General features: G+C 39.9%; 2 protein-coding genes across 2 annotated transcripts; both read left to right on the top strand.

Annotated features, from left to right (window-relative positions):
- The first annotated feature begins 19,448 nt into the window (after positions 1–19,448).
- On the top strand, positions 19,449–21,003 carry LOC106446970 (BAHD acyltransferase At5g47980). The gene has a single exon (XM_013888813.3). The coding sequence runs from the start codon at positions 19,565–19,567 to the stop codon at positions 20,879–20,881; it is 1,317 nt and encodes a 438-aa protein (XP_013744267.1). The 5' UTR covers positions 19,449–19,564; the 3' UTR covers positions 20,882–21,003.
- A 122-nt stretch (positions 21,004–21,125) lies between these two features.
- Positions 21,126–22,978, top strand: LOC106446963 (BAHD acyltransferase BIA1). The gene has a single exon (XM_013888801.3). It carries the CDS (start codon positions 21,456–21,458, stop codon positions 22,797–22,799), a length of 1,344 nt encoding a protein of 447 aa, XP_013744255.1. The 5' UTR covers positions 21,126–21,455; the 3' UTR covers positions 22,800–22,978.
- The last annotated feature ends 1,589 nt before the right edge of the window (positions 22,979–24,567 follow it).

A 24,567-nucleotide genomic window follows, 5' to 3' on the forward strand; every position in this document is an offset into this window, starting at 1 on the left:
GAGCAGATGGTAAATGCAGAAGCAAGGAGATTTTATGATATGTTGGATGCTGGAAAGCAACCATTGTACGAAGGTTGCAGAGATGGTCATTCAGCTTTATCATCTGCTACAAGATTGATGGGCATTAAAACAGATTATAATTTGGCTGAAGACTGTGTGGATGTGATTGCTGATTTTGTAAAAGGTATTCTACCCGAGAATAAAGTAGCTCATGGTTCATATTACGAGGTTCAGAAACTCGTAGCTGGTCTTGGTTTATCGTATCAGGTAATAGATGTATGCAGCGACAACTGCATGATTTATTGGAGGGCGGATGAACAGCGGGTTACATGCAAATTTTGTGGGAAGCCTCGTTATAAAGATACGAGTGGAAGAGTTCCAGTGCCATATAAAAGGATGTGGTATTTGCCTTTGACGGAAAGGTTGCAGAGGTTGTATCTGTCTGAACGCACAGCGCAACCAATGAGATGGCATGCGGAGCACTTAACAGATGGTGAGATCAGACATCCTTCAGATGCAAAAGCGTGGAAGCATTTCCAATCAAAGTATCCCGACTTTGCGTATGAGAGAAGAAATGTCTACCTTTGATTATGTACTGATGGTTTCAGCCCGTTTGGCAAGAGTGGAAGACAGTATTCTCTATGGCCAGTCATTCATACACCATACACTACCCCCAAACTTGTGCTTGCGACGAGAGTTTTTGTTTTTCTCGATTCTCGTTCCCGGACCAGAGAATCCTAAGAGATCACTTGATGTGTTTCTTCGGCCACTAATATATGAGTTGCAACAACTATGGGCTCAAGGTGCTGAAACATACGATGTTTCGTGTAAAGAAAACTTTCAAATGCGGACTGTACTAATGTGGACAATAAGTGATTTTCCAGCATATGGTATGTTATCTGGATGGACAACGCATGGAAGACTATCATGTCCATATTGTCAAGATAACACTGATGCTTTCCAACTAAAACACGGAAGGAAAACGTGTTGGTTTGACTGTCACAGGAGATTCCTACCACCAGATCATCCATATCGTAGAAGTAGGAATTTGTTTACGAAGAACAAGAGGGTGTTTGACAGTCCACCTCCGGAAATTTGTGGGAAATATTTGAAGACACAACTTAGAGATTTTAGTGCAGAAAGGACGCCAGACCTCGGTGGACATGAGCGTTTTCCGGTAAATAGTGTTGGAGACCTACATAACTGGCACAAAAAAATTATTTTCTGCGATCTGCCATACTGGGAGGATCATCTACTAAGGCATAATTTAGATGTCATGCATATTGAGAAAAACTTTTTTGACAATCTCATGAACACGATCCTTAATGTTCAAGGTAAAACAAATGATAATTTGAAGTCAAGACTGGATTTAGTCGATATATGTGCTTGTTCAGAACTTCATGTTGATGAGAATGGTAGGGCTCCTTTTCCCATATACCGACTTGATGCAGCGGGAAAAGATGCGTTCTTTGATTGGATTTCAAACGATGTGGAATTTCCAGACGGTTACGTATCTAATTTGTGTAACTGTATCGACAGAAAAGAAGGAAAGTTTACTGGCTTGAAAAGCCACGATTGCCATGTAATGATGCAGTGCCTCCGTGTTGGGGTCAAAAACGGTTACGACAAATTTAACATTCAAAACGTCCGAATAAGAAAAATAAGAGTTTCTCCGAAGAGTACTTTTCGAAGAAAGATTCTTCCTTACGAAAAAGCTTCGCGGAAGAAAGAATCGAGATATCCGACGAAAGCTCGAAACAGGTCGTTACGCAGCGACCGAACGTCCGTCCCGCTCGGTCGCTACGTAGCAACCGAGCGATCGTCCCGCTCGGTCGCTACGTAGCGACCGAGCGATCGTCCCGCTCGGTCGCTACGTAGCGACCGAACTCAGCCAAGCTCGGTCGCTACGTAGCGACCGAGCGATCGTCCCGCTCGGTCGCTACGTAGCGACCGAGCTCGAGCCAAAGCTCGGTCGCTACGTAGCGACCGAGCGATCGTCCCGCTCGGTCGCTACGTAGTGACCGAGCTCAGCCAAGCTCGGTCGCTACGTAGCGACCGAGCGATCGTCCCGCTAGGTCGCTACGTAGCGACCGAGCTCGAGCCAAAGCTCGGTCGCTACGTAGCGACCGAGCGATCGTCCCGCTCGGTCGCTATGTAGCGACCGAGCGCTCCTCCCGCTCGGTCGCTACGTAGCGACCGGGCTCGAGCCAAAGTTCGGTCGCGGTGTAGCGATTGAACTTTCCGGACATCGATACGACACCAGTCCCTGCATTCTCGTCAAACCTTCGAATACTATCTCCCGAAGACCGTAGCAAGCTCAATCCATGTTTCCCGCTATTCTAATTCATCGATCAAACTTCGCGGATCCAAAACCGCGGAAAACTCGTAGTAAACGTGTCGAGTCGGAAGACGGCCCAAAGGGATCTAAAACACGACTCAAGGCCCGTCCTACGATTTTTCCTAACCAAAAGCCCGTGAACCACAGCATGGTTCACGCTTGGCCCACGAGGAAGGATAAATGTCAAGTTTCCGCGGATAAATACGGAAGTTTTGGAGATAATTGTGAAGATCGGGAAAAACGGAATATCTCCATTTTTTGCTATGACGGCTTAAGGGCAGAAGAGTAAAAGCGTAAACCGACCTTGGATCTAGTATATAAGGAGTCCTAGGCGAGGAGCAGAGGGGAGGACTTTTTCAGAGCAAACTTAACACTTAGAGCAATTTAGGCAATTTTCCGTTTTTGTTATTTCGAGCTGCGACTCAATTAGGTTTAGCCGTCTTAGGGTTGCTAGAACTAGGAATCTCGCCGACAGCTCTCGAGCCCAGGCTTATACCTTGTTGTAAACGCTCATACGCAGATTCGGAATAAGATCTTCTTTGCTCTCTTTTCGATTTCTTATTTTTATCGTTGTTGTTCTCGTGTTCTGATTGCTTGACGTGTGGTAATTAACAGATATCCGGGTCCTCTGGGAAACTAGGGTTTTCTTAGTTTCCTTATTTAAACGGAAATCGACAGTGTGAATTTCGGTTCCCACAGTTTGGCGCTAGAAGGAGGGGGCCTTACGGATCAATCTAACCCGCAAAAACCACTCAACGATCAGGAACGACATGCGGGATTCGACGTGCGCGAATGTCATCTCGTTCAAGGGGGGAGAAACGGTCGATCGAGCCAAACCTCGGAACGATCTCCTTGTTATCGAATTGACGATTCGAGATATTGATGTCGCTAGAGTATTAATCGATACCGGAAGCTCGGCCGATATCATCTTCAAAGACACTCTTGAAAAGATGGGGATCAGTCAATCCGAGATCGCAAAATGCCCAAGCCCACTGCTAGGGCTTTCGGGGGAAACGACCATGGCCTATGGATCGATTAGATTCGCTGTCAAAGCCGGAACCATGACAAACATCACAGAGTTTCTAGTCGTTGACCGCCCCGCGTCTTACAACGTTATCATGGGAACGCCATGGCTGAACACCATGCGCGCAATCCCATCAACCTACCATCTTTGCCTCAAGTTCCCGACCCCCAACGGAGTCGAGGTAATCTGGGGAAATCCAAGAGTTTCACAGGTCTGTTTCGCCGCGGAACTAAAACGAAAGAGACCGATCCACGAAATCGCTCCTAAGAGAGCGGAGAAAAAGACCTCCAGCAAAGATACGCGAAGTCAGGATTCAGCGAAATTCTTCTGGCAATCTCGTATCTTCGCGGCTCTAGAGGAAAAACGCGAGCCAACTTGTGAACCCGTGGTAACGATTTGTCTCGACGAAGCCTTCCCAGAACGCTGCGTCGAGATTGGAGCCAATCTCCACGAGCCTCTAAAGACAGAACTCATAACCTGTCTTAAAAAGAACCTTAACACTTTCGCATGGGCTGCGGAAGACATGCCAGGAATTGACATTAACATAACGTGTCACGAGCTGAATATCGATCCAACATTCAAACCCGTCAAACAGAAAAGACGGAAGCTGGGACCCGAACGTGCTACCGCGGTAAACGATGAGGTCGAAAAACTTCTTAAAGTTGGGTCGATAACAGAGGTAAGATACCCGGACTGGCTCGCCAACCCCGTAGTAGTCAAAAAGAAAAACGGGAAATGGCGAGTTTGCGTAGATTTTACCGACCTAAACAAGGCATGTCCAAAGGATAGCTTCCCTCTACCACATATCGATCGATTGGTAGAAGCAACGGCGGGCAACGAACTCTTATCCTTCATGGATGCTTTCTCAGGCTATAATCAAATTAGGATGAATCCCGACGATCGTGAGAAGACTGCGTTCATTACCGATCGCGGAACCTATTGTTATGAGGTAATGCCCTTCGGCCTCAAAAACGCTGGAGCAACTTACCAACGACTCGTGAACCGAATGTTCTCCAAACAACTCGGAAAAACGATGGAAGTTTATATTGACGACATGCTTGTCAAATCCCTCAAAGCAAGAGATCACGTGTCACATCTCGAAGAATGCTTTGCACAACTAAACTCCCATAACATGAAGCTCAACCCGACGAAATGTAGATTCGCCGTGGCATCAGGAGAATTCCTCGGCTACTTGGTGACCAACCGCGGTATCGAAGCAAATCCAAAACAGATCAACGCTCTAATCGAGATGGCTTCGCCGAAGAATAAACGGGAAGTCCAAAGACTGACCGGCAGAATCGCAGCACTTAACCGATTTATTTCACGATCAACAGATAAGTGCCTGCCCTTCTACGACGTCCTGCGAGGGAATAAAAAGTTTGAATGGACGGAAGAGTGCGAAAACGCCTTCCAACAGCTGAAGCGTTATTTAGCTACTCCTCCAGTCCTCGCAAAACCCGTGGAAGGGGAGCCTTTATTCTTATACATCGCGGTATCGGCAACAGCCGTAAGCGGAGTCCTGATCAGGGAAGAACGCGGGGAACAGAGACCTATTTTTTACATAAGCAAAACCTTGCTCGATGCCGAATCTAGGTATCCGTTGATGGAAAAATTGGCATGCGCGGTCGTAACATCGGCCCGAAAACTACGACCATATTTCCAATCCCACACGATTGTTATCCTAAAGACTTTTCCCTTACGGACAATTTTGCATAGCCCAAGTCAATCAGGCCGATTGGCCAAGTGGGCGGTCGAGTTGAGCGAGTATGACATCGAATACCGACCAAGGACGAGCGCAAAGTCACAAGTGCTCGCAGACTTTTTAGTCGAACTTCCAACGGGAGCAATAACCAACGAAGAACCAAATTCCACCTGGCTCCTCCACGTCGACGGATCCTCATCCAAGCAAGGATCGAGTATCGGGATCCGTCTTACATCTCCAACGAGCGAGATCCTGGAACAATCATTCAGATTGGAATTTCATGCCTCAAACAACGAGGCCGAATACGAAGCATTGATCGCAGGTCTACGTTTGGCTCACGGCTTAAAAATACGTAATCTCCACGCTTACTGCGACTCCCAGTTAGTGGCCAGTCAATTCAGCGGAGAATATGAAGCCAGAGACGAACGGATGGACGCGTACCTCAAACTGGTCCAAGGTCTAGCTCAAGACTTCGACTGTTTCGCCCTTACCCGGATCCCCCGTTCCGAGAATGTCCAGGCGGACGCCCTCGCAGCCTTAGCATCAAGTTCCGATCCAGGACTCAAAAGGGTAATTCCGGTCGAATTCATTGAACATCCGAGTATCGGACCGCCAGTCGTTGTCAATCTCATAGAGGGTCAAGACGACGAGGAAGAAGAGATTACGATACCACCACCATCGGAGCAATCCGATTACGGTTGTGATACCCCACGGCTTCAGACGATTCGAGACTACATTATCGACAGGCAATTGCCCGCCGAAAAATGGTCAGCTCGCAAGATCCGAACACAAGCCGCACGCTACGTAACGGTGGACGGCGAAATCTACAAGTGGAGATTCTCCGGACCGCTCCTGACGTGCCTGGAAGGAGAAAAGGCGAGGAAAATGATGGAGGAAATACATTACGGCTCATGCGGCAACCATTCCGGCGGAAGATCACTAGCCGTAAAAATCAAACGCCACGGATACTATTGGCCAACAATGATCGGAGATTGAGAGAAATTCGCACGAAAATGCGAAAAATGCCAAAGGCATGCGCCAACTATCCGACAACCGGCCGAAGTTCTTTCTTCCATCACATCGCCCTATCCCTTTATGCGCTGGGCCATGGATATTGTCGGACCTCTGCATAATTCAAAGCAAAAGCGTTTCCTTCTAGTGCTTACCGATTTCTTCTCAAAATGGGTAGAGGCCGACTCGTACGCGAGTATAAAAGACGTCCAAGTCGAGAATTTCGTATGGAGAAACATCATCTGTAGGCATGGAGTTCCTTACGAAATCGTAACCGATAACGGGTCTCAATTCATTTCCACCCGATTCGAGGCATTCTGCGAAAAGTGGAAGATACGACTCAACAAGTCAACTCCCAGATATCCGCAGTGCAACGGACAGGCTGAAACAATCAACAAGACCATTCTCGACGGACTGAAGAAACGCTTGGAGGCCAAAAAAGGTAGATGGGCCGACGAACTCGAGGGAGTCCTCTGGTCTCACCGTACCACCCCAAGGCGAGCAACAGGAGAAACTCCCTTCGCCTTGGTATACGGTACGGAGTGCATGATTCCCGCGGAAGTAGAATTTCCCGGTGTTCGAAGAAGGTTCTTACCCGAACGAGAGGAACTCAACAATGCTATGCTCTTGGACGATCTCGACCTCATTAACGAACGCCGGGATCAAGCACTCATCCGAATTCAAAACTACCAGCACGCCGCTGCAAGATACTATAATTCCAACGTACGGAATCGTAGGTTCAATCAGGGAGATCTGGTCCTTCGCAAAGTTTTCCAAAACACCGCTGAACGAAACGCGGGAAAACTCGGAGCAAACTGGGAAGGTCCCTATAAAATCGAAAAAGTCGTCCGACCAGGTTCCTACGAAATAGCCAACATGCAGGGCGTAAAAATCCCTAGAACCTGGAATGCGATGCATCTCAAAAAATACTATCACTAAACGAACCAACTCGCAATCACTGAACTACGAGACGGCTTGATCTCCGCAAGGAGTACGTAGGCAGTTTGCCGAAAGGCAAATTCAGCTGTCCCCCCTCATTAAAAAGGGGGAGAGTGGGTACGTATACTCGTATACTCCCAAAAAATCGAATAACTTCTTACCGCACTTTTTGGTGTTTTCGACTTATCAAAACATCCTCACCCATGAAATCGCAACGAGGTCTTCGGAGATTAGTCGACCGCTTGGGAGAATCAAACCTTTAGCATCGCGAGACGTCGCAAAAGATGCCTCAAAGATGGTTTCTTCCGAGCAAACGAAATCTCCGCAAAAAGATACATATATACACACGTTAACATTTATTTTGCGCAAATTAATCAAAACAACGGCACACGCCACCAAGTCCGATGCTGATCACATCGAACTCACAAACGTCCTAAACAGACATAGCCATCTCATGAAGATGACTCTCTTACATCCGACACAAGGATAATAGCGCTATAAAAGAAATCCGAAATTTTGGTCCAGCACTTCCGGTCTCCGGAGAGATGCTCGATTCGTATCAAACAAGTCGTATAAGCCGAGAACTTTTCGCGGACTTTACATCGATACGAATCAGGAAGAAATCGCGACAGGAAAAACGATAGCCGGTTAGTCACCGCACAATCCTTAAACCGAAAGTAAACCTAGGTCTTGCCCTAAACTCAGCGCACTGGTCTCTAACATCTCAAAGGCATGATATCGAAAGATAAGAGATTCTTAAAACACGCCTCTATGTTTACATTCGATACCTTCAGCACCCCCGCAGAGTTCACATCCCGCGGAAGAACTCTCGAAACAGGTCTCAAATAAAACATTTCACAATCGAAGAAGGGTATGAGACGACAACTCATCACCTTCCTCCCCACTATTCACAAATTCATAAAAAGCGTTGTCCGATTATCATATCATAAAGCCGCGGAGCGGCAGGGATTCAAAGCCACACACGGCCAGTCCCGAAGTACAAACAAGGCCATTCAAGGCCGAAACATAAAGACATAAAAAAAAAAAAAACAAATCTCTCGCAAGAGATTTAACCCAAGTCACCCTCAGAACCTACGCCTCCTCTTCACCCGCCGCCTCATCCGAACCTGGAGCCGCGTCGCTTCCATTCTCTCCGACCACCGGATCTTTCCCCTCTGGGTCTTCTGAACACGTCGGAAGGAAGCAAGCGGATTTTAGGTCGGCCAGGATGAGACCGATATCGCCATCCTCGGCCGCCATATCTCCCTTGCAGCCGGACAGTCGGGCCTCTTCGGCCTCCAAGGTCGGGGGAGTCTCACTTTGGAACGACCGAACCACGGCCATCCCGCCCTCAATCGTCGCCAAAGCGAAATCCCTGCTCCGGATACACTCGAGGGAATCCAGGGAAGCGGAAATCTTTGCCAAGCGAGCCTGGAACTCCGCGCGAAGGGCATCCGTAGCCTCTTGGATCCCGCGGCGCGCTAGTCCAGCGTCACTCTCGATCTGACGCTGGAGTCGACGCACCTCCGAGGATTTGGCCTTCCTGACCTTCTTTTCCTTAAGCAAGGAACTCGCCGTCTTCCCGAGGTCCCTCTCAAGCTCTCCTATCGCAACCTCGAGCTTCGACACTTTCGCAGAGCGAGAATCCTCGACAGCCGTCAACATAGCCTCGGTTTCGGACCATCTCCACTGAAGCTCCACCAACTCCCCGGAAAGACGACTGGTCTCAGAGCCACATTCACTGATCATCCCATCGATCCACGATATGAACTGCGAACGGTAAAAATCCCTAAGATTAAGTCTGTAAAGAGAATGCACGAAAGACGATCGAGAATTCAAACAAGAAACAAACCTTTCCACGAAGTCCCGATGCTAGGCTCGACCCACCTCGCTGCGAAGTCTCCCCGTCACCGCTCTTGGCCAGTTTCCTCTTCCGACTCTTAGGCTGAGTAACCTGGACAGCGCTAGGAGCACGCAATGCCAGAACGATTTCTTTTCTGGCCGGAGGTGGAGGCATAGAGTCAGCGGCCTTTTCTTTGTCCTCGACAAGGATCGGAGTCGTGGAAGATCCCGCAGGTAGGACTTGCGGGAGAGGAGCCGCGACGTCAGTCCCATGACACGGGGCAACGACCTGCTCGGAAGAAGACGGAAATTCGGAGCCAGTCTGAGCCAATCCTTTCTCGGCTTGACGACGAACTAGTTTCTCTCGGAAAGAAAGATGACCGGCAACACAAGCCGGCACTTCCGCCGGAGAAGTTGGAACCAGACCCGGAGAAGTGGCCTCGCCCATCTCGACGTCGGAATCCTTCTTACAACCTTGGGAGGAAGACATGTTGAAAGGAAAGTTATGAAGCTAGAGAGGTTTTTGAAGAAATGAAGAAGGAAAGGTGTGAAGAAAATGAATGAGAAGAGCTCATTATTTATAGAAGTATGGGTTCGGAACGTCGCCTCGACAACTTTTATTTCGCGGAGTTTTAAATGAAAATTTCGTCCAATACACTCAACCTTGTCAAAAAGTCATCTATCCGCCCGCTAAGAGTCACAACTCTAACGGGCTGGGGGCTAACTGTTGGGGTCAAAAACGGTTACGACAAATTTAACATTCAAAACGTCCGAATAAGAAAAATAAGAGTTTTTCCGAAGAGTACTTTTCGGAGAAAGATTCTTCCTTACGAAAAAGCTTCGCGGAAGAAAGAATCGAGATATCCGACGAAAGCTCGAAACAGGTCGTTACGCAGCGACCGAACGTCCGTCCCGCTCGGTCGCTACGTAGCGACCGAGCGATCGTCCCGCTCGGTCGCTACGTAGCGACCGAGCGCTCCTCCCGCTCGGTCGCTACGTAGCGACCGGGCTCGAGCCAAAGTTCGGTCGCGGTGTAGCGATTGAACCTTTCCGGACATCGATACGACACCAGTCTCTGCATTCTCGTCAAACCTTCGAATACTATCTCCCAAAGACCGTAGCAAGCTCAATCCATGTTTCCCGCTATTCTAATTCATCGATCAAACTTCGCGGATCCAAAACCGCGGAAAACTCGTAGTAAACGTGTCGAGTCGGAAGACGGCCCAAAGGGATCTAAAACACGACTCAAGGCCCGTCCTACGATTTTTCCTAACCAAAAGCCCGTGAACCACAGCATGGTTCACGCTTGGCCCACGAGGAAGGATAAATGTCAAGTTTCCGCGGATAAATACGGAAGTTTTGGAGATAATTGTGAAGATCGGGAAAAACGGAATATCTCCATTTTTTGCTATGACGGCTTAAGGGCAGAAGAGTAAAAGCGTAAACCGACCTTGGAGCTAGTATATAAGGAGTCCTAGGCGAGGAGCAGAGGGGAGGACTTTTTCAGAGCAAACTTAACACTTAGAGCAATTTAGGCAATTTTCCGTTTTTGTTATTTCGAGCTGCGACTCAATTAGGTTTAGCCGTCTTAGGGTTGCTAGAACTAGGAATCTCGCCGACAGCTCTCGAGTCCAGGCTTATACCTTGTTGTAAACGCTCATACGCAGATTCGGAATAAGATCTTCTTTGCTTTCTTTTCGATTTCTTATTTTTATCGTTGTTGTTCTCGTGTTCTGATTGCTTGACGTGTAGTAATTAACAGATATCCGGGTCCTCTGGGAAACTAGGGTTTTCTTAGTTTCCTTATTTAAACGGAATTCGACAGTGTGAATTTCGGTTCCCACACTCCGTCCGTTTGCTTTCAAGGAACTATTACCACGAAATGTTCATGAAGCAATTGCAGGGATAAGTGGTTTCTTCCGCGATTCATGCACGAGATCAGTGACTCTTGAAGGTATTGAAAATTTGAAGACTAACATAGCCGTGATTCAGTGCAACCTTGAGAAGATATTTTCTCCCTCATTTTTTGATGTTATGGAGCATCTTGTTATTCACCTGGCAAGAGAATTGGAACTTGGTGGTCATGTGCAGTATAGATGGATGTATCTGTATGCGCGGTATATGTTCCATTTGAAGAAGATGGTGAAAATTTTAAGTAGGGTGAAAGGTTCTATAGTCGCACAGATGATCAGTGAAAAAACTTCAAACTTTGCCGAGTAGTACTTTCCAGCAGAAGTTCAGACCAAAAACAGAAGACCTGCTCGGCATGATGATAGAGGCGAACGGGCAACATATCATGTTACGGTTCCAGACATTTTAACAGACGTTGGATGACTTAGCGGAAAACCAAAGGACCTTCGACTTACTGAGCAGGAGCGTAGTCATTTGCAAACATATTTGCTCACCAACTGCGAAGATGTTCTTCAATATGAGAGGTAAATAAATTAGCTTACAAATTTTTATTTTAACAAGTTAAAATTTAAATCTTAATTAATTACATTATTGTCATCATATGTACATGATTTTCATGGCAGAAAAGTGGTTCGAATATAAATACGCCACAGAGGACGAACTAGAAAAAATGAATCAGAGAGAATTTGCAGGATGGATGTTTACTTATGTGAGTGCTTTAAACAAATTAAAATATTATTTATCACATATTTATACTAATTCACATTTATTGATATAACATATATATGTGCTATTAATAGGTGTCTGCTGGTTTGGCCAGAGGTGAAACATTTGACGATTGGATACGCGAGATGGTCGTTGGACCAAACTTTATTGTGAAGTCATATCCGAGATTTTGTACTCGAGGATATGCATTCACAACTCAGAAGAGGAGACGTTCGAGTACGACTTATGATGCTGGCGTTTCTTCTACGGATATGATGTATACTACGGACACATACATGAGCTGGCGTCTCGAGGATATGATGTATACTACGGACACATACATGAGATTTTGGAGATCAAGTATTTGGGCATGGTTAGATTGCGCTGTACTGTTTTCTATTGTGATTGGCACGACAACACTCCAAATCGAGGTGTGAAAACAAATGTATTTGGTGTTACATCAGTAAATTCGAGGCGAAAACTGCAATATTATGATCCTTTCATTCTTGCTTCTCAGGCCGATCAGGTAATTAAATGTTAATTATTCAGAAGGATTCATCATCATGTGTATTAATTTATAATTTTACTAATAATTTTTTAAATGTTACAGGTTTGTTATATCAAGTACTCCCGGGTAAGGAACAGAGATGATCCATGGGTTATTGTTACAAGACTCAACCCGAGAGGCCGAGTTCAAGGAAGTTCTGAGCTGGAAGACCCACTACAACCAAGCACATCCGGAAACTTAAGTGCAGCAGAAGATTTAGCTGGAGTTGGCCTTGTAGTCGATTTAACCGACTTCGGAGAGGAAACCGCCGTTCACGTAGAGGATGAACCAGTGATTGGAGAGTTTCACCAAGATCCAGATTCAGATTCATCTGGTGATGAAGATTCGGAAACAGAGTAGCGTCGACTTTTTTTTTAATAGAAATACCGAGGAAATTCCGAGGGAAGATAGGTTTTCCTCGGAATTTCTTCGGAATAGACCTTGTCGTTTTAGGGATTTGATTATAGAGTCCTTTTCCTCGGAATGTTCCGACAGAATTCCGAGGAAGGTAGGGGTTTCCTCGGAAATTCCATTATTTTCTTCGGAATTCCCTCGGAATATTCCGAGGAAATTCCGAGGAACTAGGGGTTTTTAACCGAAAACAACGTTTTGCTGATTGAATAACACGTATATAACCTTCATTAAGTGTCTTAACCAGATTATGAAGTCAAACTTTGGTGTTTTACCCAATAACAAACACTTTTACGATTGTATGAACGAAAACCACACAACATAAGAGAAACACTTATACACTTTAATAAACGGTAAAGGGAATACTTACAATTATTTTTGAAATTTTGTTATTTCATGGTTTATGATCATCTATACAAAGAATCTTCAATGGTATGCATTATAATTGTATAAGAAATGAAATACGGGGAAAAAAAATCGATGTTTTGAAACCCCAAACCCTGGTTCCTCAAAATTTCCTCGGTAATTACCGAGGGTATTCCGAGGAAACCTGATTCCTCGGAATATTTTCATTTAACCGGGTAAACCAAGCCGCCAAATATTTCGCGAAAATTGAATTAATGATTTCCGAGGAAATTTCGACGGATATATTAAATAATTCTGAGGAAATTCCGACGGATAGTTTCCGTCGGACGCGTCATTTTATTAGGTCGAACCAGATCTTCTTCCCCATTTCTCTCTTCCTCTCCGCCGAACACTCTCTCCTCTCTCGCGAATTCCGGTGACTCCATCCTTCTCTCTCGACGATTTCCGGCGAATCCGCCCTAATCCTCCTCAATTTCATGTATGAACCCTATTCCACCCTCTTAGGTTAGATTTGTTAAGTTTTTAAGTAGATTTGATGATTTTGGAATGAGATTTATAGATTTTTGTTAGGGTGAATGGTAGGATTGTGTAAAATCGAGTTTGATAATGTATTTCACTTGATTTGGATTTTTTTTTTAGTTTTTATTAATTTTGTGGTTATAAAAATCTAATTTGTAATTATATATATACAATATGAAAACGTTTTTTTGTATATAATACCTATTTTTTGCATTATAAAATCAATTATATATTTATTAAACATTTTTAATATCTATAAAACTTTTTTTGTGATTAAGGGGAGTCAGTCTCGGGGTTCGTCCAGCCATATTCAGGATTCCGCTTCGCCCCACAGCTCCTACCATACATCTCCCTCTCCATTTCCCGCTCCTGCTCCTATCGCTCCCGCTGCTGCACCCGCTCCTGCTCCTCCGGGTCCTCCGGGAGTGATGAGTGTTGCGGAGTTGGTTCGACAGCCCGGTCGTGACCATCTTCCCTATCTCACTCTGTATCCACATGGACGGGGTCAAACATGGTAATTAAACGTAATTTTTTTTCATTAAAATTTGATTCATTATTAATAATTTGTTCCTTTTTTTAGGTTCAACCGATCCGGGAACGGGATAAGCGCATGGATCAACCGTATGATGTACTCGGCCCTCGACAAGGGACATCCGACTTTCACTGACTTCCCTACCGAGAAGCAGCATCTGTGGTTTCGTCAGTTTGCGGTAAGTATTCTAATTTTTTACTTATATTTTTAATCTTTAATATAAATTTTCTACTAATTGTGTTTTTTTTTCAGCAAGAATTCAACTGGAATTCCGATGATACGCTCTCTATCTATCACCACTTTGTCCATAAAGTTATGGACAACTATGGGAAGCAGATCCACGAGTGGAAGAAGAATTGAGAAATAAACAAGGTAGTTTTTAATTTATTAAACAGTTTTTTAATTTATTAAACTATTTTTTAATTTATTAAACTATTTTTTTTTTATTAAAAAGTCCCAAAGTCGATAAACGACACGGTCTGGAAGGAGTTGTGTGCGCATTGGGATAAGGAAGAGACGAAAGAAACTTCTTCCACCCACTCCAACAACCGCATGAGCGACCGTAAAGGGAAAGGCGTCTACAAGCATAACTTGGGTGCTCAATCTATTGCCACTCTGGGAATCGCATGGTAAGTTCAGCCGCTTTTTCTTCAATTATTTAAGTTTTGAAATTTTATTTTTTGTGCATTTCTTCTTATTTCTAATGTTTATTTAATTTATGTTTTTTTCAAGGCGGAAGAAAATGATGGCGAGCCGGTTGATGATCTCGCCCTAATGAAAAGGGCGTATACCAACAAGAAGACCGGCCAGATTGATGATGGTCTTGTGAGGGACGTGGTCAGCCTGGTCCAAACTCAGGTGCATGACGAAGTGTCTTAGCTTCAAACCGATGATGACGATTCTACGGCTTCGACCAACTTGTCTCGGGTTCGAATCAACGAAATCGTTGAATCGGTAAGTTCTTTTTTTTAAGTTCAATTCATTTATTTCTTGATTTTTATTTTATCATCTTTTTATATTATTTAAATTTGGCTACTTTCTATTTCAGTCGGTTCCAAAGAAGAAGGGATGTTTGGTCGGTTTGGATCGTCGCTCCCGGTCGGCTGCTATGTTGATCCAGAAGTACTTACGGCTCAGTTGAAGGACAAGGATGATCGCATATCTGCGTTGGAGACCCAGATGGCAGCTCAACAGGCGGGGTATGAGACACAGAAGAGGCTGAACGAGCAAATGATGGAGATGATGAAGAGGATGTACCCGAACGAGGTGTTCCCGAACATTCAAGACCTGTAGTTTTTTTTTTTTTTCAAAAACTCGGAATGTTTTATTTTTGTTTGTACAACTTTGAATATTATCTAATATATTTTCAATTTTAATTTTAATTTTATATTTTCGAATTTAAATTTCAAAAAATATAATTTTTAAAAAAAAAATAATTTTTTTTTAAATTCCGAGGAAACGAACCCTCGGAAATTTCCGACGACCATTTCCTCGGAATTTGTCGTCGGAATATACCGAGGGACCATTCCTCGGAATTTTCTGAGGGCTCCTTTCCCCGGAAATTCCTGATGAAATTTCCGAGGAATATTTCGTCGGGACTTCCGAGGATTGGACCATCGGAAAGTCCATCGAAATATTCCGAGAAAGTCCTCCCTCGGTATATTCCGAGGAACTTTCCGACGAACTTGTGGTCCTCAGAGTTTCTTCGGAAATTCATTTCTTCGGAATTCCGTCGGAAATTTCCGAGAGATTTCCGAGGAAAAATGAATTTCCGAAAAGTTATTTCCGAGGACTTGTTTCGTCGGTATGTCGTCGGAATAACACTATTCCGACGACAGACTGACGATTTTTTTCCCTTGGTATGCCGCTGTTTTCTTGTAGTGGATATGCAATTCATAAGACCATCATGTCAAAATTGAATCAACATAAAAACTTCACAGACCAAAGAGATATTGATTTTACAAGTCAGATTCTTCACAAAACCTGATGGGACATATCTTGCATATTCAAGTCTATGCCAGTCTAACCAAGAGTGTACTCCGATCAAAGCCACTTGACCCGTGTCTGCATCAGATTTCCAGCTCTCAAGTGCATTTACATAATGTTGAAAGTCGCACATTTCTCCACTATCATTAATTTCTCTATCTAGTAAGTCGTAAGAGTGTAAGTCTCAAGAGGATCATTTAGGATTTGGCATTCTACATACGACAAAAGATGTGACATGAATCAAGGAACTCTTGTTTTTATTATACATCCAACTAGAGGATAACAACGAATAATACATTATACATATCAGCAAAATGAAAAAAATAGATTAACGCCGACAAGATCCGCAAAAACTAATAATATTAAATAACTGACGCAAGAGTTTAATCGACATTTTACCGTCTAACTTGTCATTTTGTATGGCCAATATCTAACGAAATCTTTCTTTTGTTAGTGTCTCAACTTTTTAATAGGATTACAAAATATCCATAAATTTTGATTATCGACATCTTACCTTCTAAATTGTCATTTTGTATCGCCAGTATCTAACAAAATCTCTCTTTTCTTACTGTCTCAACTTTTTAATAGGACTGTACAAAACATCTATAAATTTTGATTCATTATTGTTCCGATTCAAACCAAAAAAATCTTAATATTTATAACTCTACAAAAAAATCAAATGCTAATATGCAATATCCTCAAAAAAAAAAATAAATCGTAAATACTAATATTTTAATAAACAGATATCGGATCTAATTCACAATATGCATGTATATACATTTTTTGGCGACTTACATATATTTAACGAATCCTGTATTTAATTTATATAAATATTGTATTTGTATAGGTTTTACAATATTTTATTTATTATATTATTTATTGGAATTTTAAAAACTAAATATTTTTTTTTCATAAATATTATTACTTTACTTTAGATTTTTTTTAAATTTATACGGCGAATATGATATTCGGTTAAAAACCTAAAATTTTCCGGATATCCAAGACATCGAATATCCTGATGGATACTGATAGAATCGGATCAGATAATTGATTATTTGGACGAACAGTCGAATCAAAATATTTCTGAAACCCTAGATATTTGATCCGTGTCTACCTCTGCTTTTTAGCGGGTGACCTAGATGAGACTATTACAGTCTTAGCTAACAACTATTTTTACTGCTATGTTTTATCACACCATATACATATTAATGTAAGATTATGTTTTAGTTAAGAGCACTTCTGATACTGTCTTAACAAGTTCTCAATAAATCTCTATAATATTATTTGAGAAGTCAGTTTTTTATGTGTTGTTCTCATATTAACTCTCACGATGGTTGATTACACTGATATTCTTAATGAATTAAAAATATTAAATACTATTATTTATTTATTTAGTTAGTTTCCTTTTAAAAAATTTCCAAAAACATATACATATAATAAAAATTAATTTTTTATAAATTAAAAAAAAAAAAGAAAAATTGAAAACGAAAATATATGTATATATAATATGATTTCAAAAAAAAGGAAAGTTCACAAAATAGTAATATTACATTTAAACAATATTTTTAAATAACATAAAATATACTTTTGAAATATTAAAATAATTTATTTATATCTATATTTTCTTAGATGAAAAACATAAATTTGTCTATAATGTGATTTCATTAAAAAAAGATTTTACACAGATAATCTTGATATTAGAAAAAGAAATAACATTTCTTTCAAAACATATTTTTAAACAATACAAAAAAAATTCAAACCAATAGAAGTATTTTTATATATCTATCTATTTTCTTAGAAGATTACACAAAATAATTGAGAAACATAAATTGATATATGTTTAATTGACTAAAAATAGTTTATAATTAGTATTATTGAAGTGTTTTATTTATGTTTCATATATTTTGTTGACTATAATAGCTTCCAATTACATCAAAAACAATATCGATAAATTATATTTTACTTATATAATATTATTTTCAAATAAAATCACAATTTTGTTTATTGCTTATTTTTAAGAGATATTAAAAACAAAAAAAAATCAAATAGTTGCAAAATAGATATATTATAATTTATCATTATTAAAGTTATTTGTTTTCTTAATATTAAATTTCTTTTAAATTTTATGTTTGTGGAACTTAATACAACCATAATCAAAATACCAAAGCAAATATGAATTCTCATTTTTAATATTATTTAAAATAAATTTTAGTTTCCATTCAATAAATCAAAGCATAAAGTTATTTAGAATTTATAGAATAATTTAATTATTGTAAATATTAATAAGTGTTCATGAGCTTCGAGAAATGTATCACCAACTTATGTATGTAACTTCCTATTGAGCATCACTTTATTTTATAATATATTTTTAAAAACATCAATATATAATTTGATAAATATTATGAAAATACATGCACGTTTATACGATAATACTCACAACATGAGTGATTCGATTAATCTAACTTATATCTAAAATCATAGATTTAACTACGATAAGAATATATAATTTTATAAGAATAATAATTTATTTTATAAATATAAATCATAGAACAACTCAAACATATTAAAATGAAAATAAATATTAAACAACTGTTAAAATTTAGTTCTTTTCTAAAATTTATATATATATGCATGAGACTTCAGAATATTATCTTTATATTAATTTATGTAATCTGGAATCAGACACTTTAGTTTATTTTTTTTTTTTATTCTAAGCACAAAATATCTGAAGTTATACATAATCTTCATAAAATATATTTACATATTTAAGACAACAACCACCTAAATGCAAATAAGAAATTAATCAAAATTTAAATATATTTAGGATAAAAATATTATAGTTGAATTCAGAGATGCAATCCAAATTACGCAAATGATAACTAAATTGACTGTAAAAATAACAAACCGATTAAATATAAAATATATAAAATCATATGTATTATTAAAATAATATAATATTATAAATATTAATGATGCATATAAATTATAAATTAATTTAAAATTAAAAGTAAATATCAATCAATTATTATAGTATATTTACTTCAAAAGATTTTATACCCGTGCATGAGCACGGGAAAATCACCTAGTAATGTATTAATTAAGAATAAAAACAGTAGCAAAAAGGAAAAGAGAGTAGAATTTTTACATTAAAAACTTTATGATATATTTTTATTAAGTAACTCTATTGATAGATAATAGGTATCCAAATGAATATGTATCAATATAAAATAAAAAATGAGAAAGGGAAAAATTTGAAATCATTTTTAATATATATATATATGTGTGTGTGTGTGTGTGTTTGTGAGTGTGTGTGTGTGTGTGCGCGTGTGTGTGTGTGTGTGTGTGTGAAGATCTCATTTGAGACTTGTTCATCCACAAGTGGCTTAAATATTTTTCCAACATTAAAGTTTGAACAATTAAATAAATTTTATTAAAATATTTTTATTATTAAATCTTGATATGAAGCTGAAATACTGTTAGCAATGAGGTTGCTCTTATGGCACATATCTTCTTATTAAATGATTTTAGTTCTTAATAATTAAAAATTTAATAGCATAGCTAAAATAAATAAGTAAAATATAATGTGTATATGAGATAATCTTGTTTCTTTAGGGTCAAAATGTTATAATCTACGAGCACTTGTATAAAACGAATACTACTACTCTGCATCCGAATAACACAGAGGATCAACACAAAAAAAAAAAAAAAAAGAGTAACACTATCAAGAGACGATGAAGGTTGAAACCACCGGTAAGGAAATCATAAAACCATCTTCCACAACCCCAGATGATCTCCGAACTCTCCAACTGTCTATCTATGATCACTTCCTCCCTCCCATTTACACAGTCTCCTATCTCTTCTACACCAAAAATGAGTTGATCTCACCAGAACACACTTCCCACAAACTCAAGACTTCTCTGTCCGAAACCTTGACCAAATTCTACCCCCTCGCGGGAAGAATCAACGGAGTCACTGTCGACTGTAACGACGAAGGAGCTATTTTCGTGGACGCTCGTGTCGATAACTGTTCCCTCTCTGGTTTTCTCGCATCTCCAGATCTCAATGCCCTCCAACAGTTGCTTCCTCTAGACGCCGTCCAGAACCCATACGAGGCTGCTTCCACCTGGCCTCTGTTGCTCGTGAAGGCGACTTACTTCCAATGCGGAGGCATGGCCATCGGAGTCTGCATCACTCACAAAATCGCCGACGCAGCCTCCATGTCGACTTTCATTCGGACTTGGTCTGCTGAGGCTCGTGGAGAGGCCGGGAACACGGTGATGGATCCTAAGTTTGCCGCAGCGAATTTTTACCCACCAGCCAATGAGACCTATAAGCTTCCGGTGGACGAAAAAGCCAACAAGAGAAGCAGCATCACGAAGAGATTCGTCTTCAGTGCAGCTAAGTTGGAAGAGCTCAAGACCAAAGCCACTAGTCCAGAATTCGCAGACCGACCTACGCGTGTAGAGAGCGTCACCGCCCTTCTCTGGAAGTGCTTCGTCTCTGCTTCATCCCTAGACACTTGTGGTCGCAAAGTTCTGATCCAGCTCGCTGACTTGCGCTCCAAGCTACCGTCCCTTCTCCCAGAAAGCCTGATCGGGAACGTCATGTTCTCCTCTGTGGTATTAAGTACTGGTCAAGGAGAGGAAGTGAAAATTGAAGAGGCCACTAGAGACTTACAGAAAAAGAAGGAGGACTTACAAACTATGATCCAAGACGTCGGGGATGGTTCATCTTCGATGATTGGTTCTAAACTAGCTAATCTGATGCTCACTAATTATGCCCGGATGAGCTACGAGACACACGAGCCCTACACAGTGAGTAGCTGGTGCAAATTACCACTTTACGAGGCTAGCTTTGGATGGGGATACCCTGTTTGGGTTGTTGGAAATGTGGCTCCCACGTTTGAAAACATTGCCATGTTGATCGATTCCAAGGACGGACATGGGATTGAAGCTTTTGTCACGCTACCTGAAGAGAACATGTCCTCGCTCGAGCAGAACCCGGAACTTCTCGCCTTTGCTTCCTTGAATCCTTGTGTCTTGGTCTAAACTCTAAATTATGTACTCAAATAAAATCTGTTGTTTCATTAATAAAGATTTGATACGAGAAATGTAAACCTGTTGGAGTATCATTTACGCTTTCATTTTATCTGAAATTACATTATTACGCACGAACAAACATGTTCCGGTCACCTTTTTTATATGCACATTAGTTTACAACGGTTCACTCACTTTTCTAGCCAAATAAAACATTAGAACCTTCTTCTTTCTAAATCTACATACATATTTCATTGAAGTTGGAAGGTTTGTCAAACTGGTTGCTTACTTTACACAACATTAGCCACTACATATTTATAGAGAAAACAGAACACTCTCGATCTTCTCTATGCCATAGCCTTATTTTAGACTTAGGGATACTAGTTTCTGTATATAGCCCATAATTTTTGACTTATACTTAGGCTATACAACAAGTAAACTCAAAGACTTTTTCATACCAAAAAAACAGTTACCTTGACTTGTTACTCTTCTTTTCCCACGTTTTATGTTTTTCGGTTTGAAAACAAATAGGCATCATTCAACAACTTTGAATTAAAACTTGACTTTGAGGTATCAAAGAAAGACAATGGAAGTGAAGCTAGAAGAGACCGGAAGAGAAGTGATCAAGCCTTCTTCACCTGCACCTCATGACCGCCTTCAACTTTCCTTGTTGGATCTCACCTGTCCAGCCATTTACGTTGCAACCACCTTCTTGTACAAATCCACAGCCAGAGAGTCACCGGAGATCATATCCCGGAGGCTGAAAACCTCTCTGTCCGAGACTCTGTCACGTTTCTACCCTCTAGCTGGACGACAAGAAGGCCTCTCTATATGCTGCAACGACGAAGGAGTGATCTTCACTGAGGCACGAACCGATCTCCTTCTCTCAGATTTCCTGAGAAACCTCAGTACAGACTCTCTTGCAGCATTCCTCCCCGAGATCGAGGAGGGAGAATCTGCTGGGACGTGGCCGTTGCTGAGAGTCAAGGTCAGTTTGTTCGGGTCAGGATCTGGAGTCGCGGTCACTGTTGGCATCTCTCACCAGATTTGCGACGCGACCTCATTGTTGACCTTCGTACAAGCCTGGGCGGCTACAGCAAAAGGGACTACAACATCAACATGTACTCCTCACTTTGCAGGAGCCACAATATACCCTCCTCCAGATACCTCCTTCAAGTCTCCTTCTATCGATGACGTTTACGAGCTTCAAGGAAAATGTGTAACCAATAGACTCGTCTTCAAATCCTCAAAGATCGATGAGCTTAAATGCAAGGCGGCTAGCGAAAGCGTCCGGGCACCTACGCGCGTGGAAGCCATCATGTCGCTTATTTGGAGATGTGCTGCAAACGCCTCACGGTCTAACTCGTTATCCCCAAAGTCAACGGTTATGACTCAAGCGATGGACTTGAGGCTTAGGATCCCCTCTAATGTTTTGCCACAAGACTCCATAGGGAATCTACAAACTTGTTTCTTTGTCAAGAAAGGGGCAGAGAGCGAGTTAGAGATCGACGAAATGGTGGCTGACTTTAGAAAGACCAAAGAAGAATTCAGCGAGATGATCAAAGAAAATCTCCAAGGGTGCGATAATGATACTACTAACATCACCACCACCACACTTGGCCAGAACTTGCTGACTGTGATGGGAGATTTTGTGTCGGAGTGCTACAAACCGGACGTAGACTTATACACAATGTCTAGCTGGTGTAAGAAGCCTTTCTACGAGGTTGATTTCGGATGGGGTAATCCGGTCTGGATGGGACCTGCTTCACATACCGTCTACGATAACATGGTGTTCGTGGTTCTGATAGATTCAAAGGATGGTGAAGATGTCGAAGCTTGGGTGGGCTTACCCGAACAAGACATGCCTGTTTTCCTATGTGAGCAAGACTTGCTTGCTTATGCCGTCCTAAATCCCCCGGTGTTGATCTAAACAAGCATTCAACATCTCAGTATATGGAGGAAAGTTGTCGTTGATATATCTAAATAAAGCTCTATGTGATTTTGTAATTCTGTGATATGGTTTGTGTTTTATGTTGTCTTTTTGGTGCGTTTAAAACTTTAATATTGTGTGTACTCAGATGGTTTATTCCCTATATATTAATTAGAAAACATGACAACTTTTTTTTGTAGTCACGTCATTACAATGATTCTTAGAATTTTTAAGGAAATATATTGGTCCATCTAATTATATAATTGTTTTTTTTATTAAATTAACCATAATTTGGCTAAAGTATATATGACAATTAATGATTTTGAATAATAAATATTTGATAAAAAAAATTAGTGTATATTCTATCATATTTGTTTAATTTTAAACTATAAAAATAAATTAAACAGTCACATTATTAACCATATAATAAAAATTTAGATTTTTATGTATATATTTTATTCAATTTTTTTTTTTAAAATGAATATAAATTTTTAAAATGAATATAAATTACTAAAACTGTTAAAAGTCTTACATTCAAATTTTGTGATCTATGGTTTATTTTTTTTGTTATGACAAGATACAAATGATTAAAAAATTATATAAGTAAAAAGTCTAATTTAATTAATTATAAAAGGTCTAATATAAATCATATATGTTGTATCCTCTTTATTTTTGTTTAATTTTATATTATTGAAAAAAATAAACAATCACATTAAGCTTTTAATATAAAAAATTAGATTTTCCTTATATGTAATATATTGATTTTTTTAAAACGACTATAAATTACTAAAAGTGGTAAAAGTCCTACATTAAAACATTTGTGATCAATGGTTTAATTGTTTTTTTTCAAGCAACATACAAATGATCATAAAACGTATGAATATGAATTCTCATTAATAAATATTCATATTATATATATATATATATATTTATATTATTTAAATTAAATTATATACTAAAATTGTGATTACGGCTTAAATTTTTGTTACAATAAATAAACAAATATTAATAAAATCATATGAGTAGGAACTGTCAATAATAAATATTTATATTAAAATATACTATATATATGCCAATATCAATAAATTTTAATTATATACCATATAAAGTAAATAAAATGATTGTTTTGATTTTTTTACCAGAAACATGATTGTAAATAAACAAAATGTATTGGTTTTGATTTATGTGATTACTCTAATATATATTTTTATGTATACAATTTTTTTAAAATATGTGGTTTCTAATATGTTATTTGATAATGACGATCCCAAAAATACATTTCTTCAAATCGAAGTGATTTTTTTTGGATGAAATGTGAAATTTATTGATCAAATGTAATAGACATTTACAAGAGACTAAAAAAACCTAAAAATTTCACAAGGCTAAAGTTTGTATTTCCCTATGTATTAAGCTGAAACTTCAAACCACGGTTGCATCAGTCTGCCATACTTATGATCTGCTTCAAAGTGATTTTTAATATTGGAAGCAATATATGTATATATATATATATATTATTTCATTAAGATTAAATAATTTAGTCTTGATTTTTATTTATAAAAAGCTTTTAATGAAATATAATGAAAAGATTTCAATCACCTCTTTTTGAGTTTGTTCGAATAATAAGATATTTGATCATTCATCTAATATTTGTTTCTCCATAATATCTTATCTAATTTATACATAGTTCACATATACTAGAAATGTAAAATATTATATATATTTTATAGGTATATTCTTAAATAACTAAGCCTCACAAGCGTAGGTTAAT

Source organism: Brassica napus, chromosome A1 (assembly GCF_020379485.1).
Source record: "Brassica napus cultivar Da-Ae chromosome A1, Da-Ae, whole genome shotgun sequence".
Lineage (NCBI taxonomy): Eukaryota > Viridiplantae > Streptophyta > Magnoliopsida > Brassicales > Brassicaceae > Brassica > Brassica napus.

Excerpts from the sequence above, each read along its gene's own strand:
- LOC106446970 (XM_013888813.3), top strand. The coding sequence starts at position 19,565 with ATGAAGGTTGAAACCACCGGTAAGGAAATCATAAAACCATCTTCCACA.
- LOC106446963 (XM_013888801.3), top strand. The coding sequence starts at position 21,456 with ATGGAAGTGAAGCTAGAAGAGACCGGAAGAGAAGTGATCAAGCCTTCT.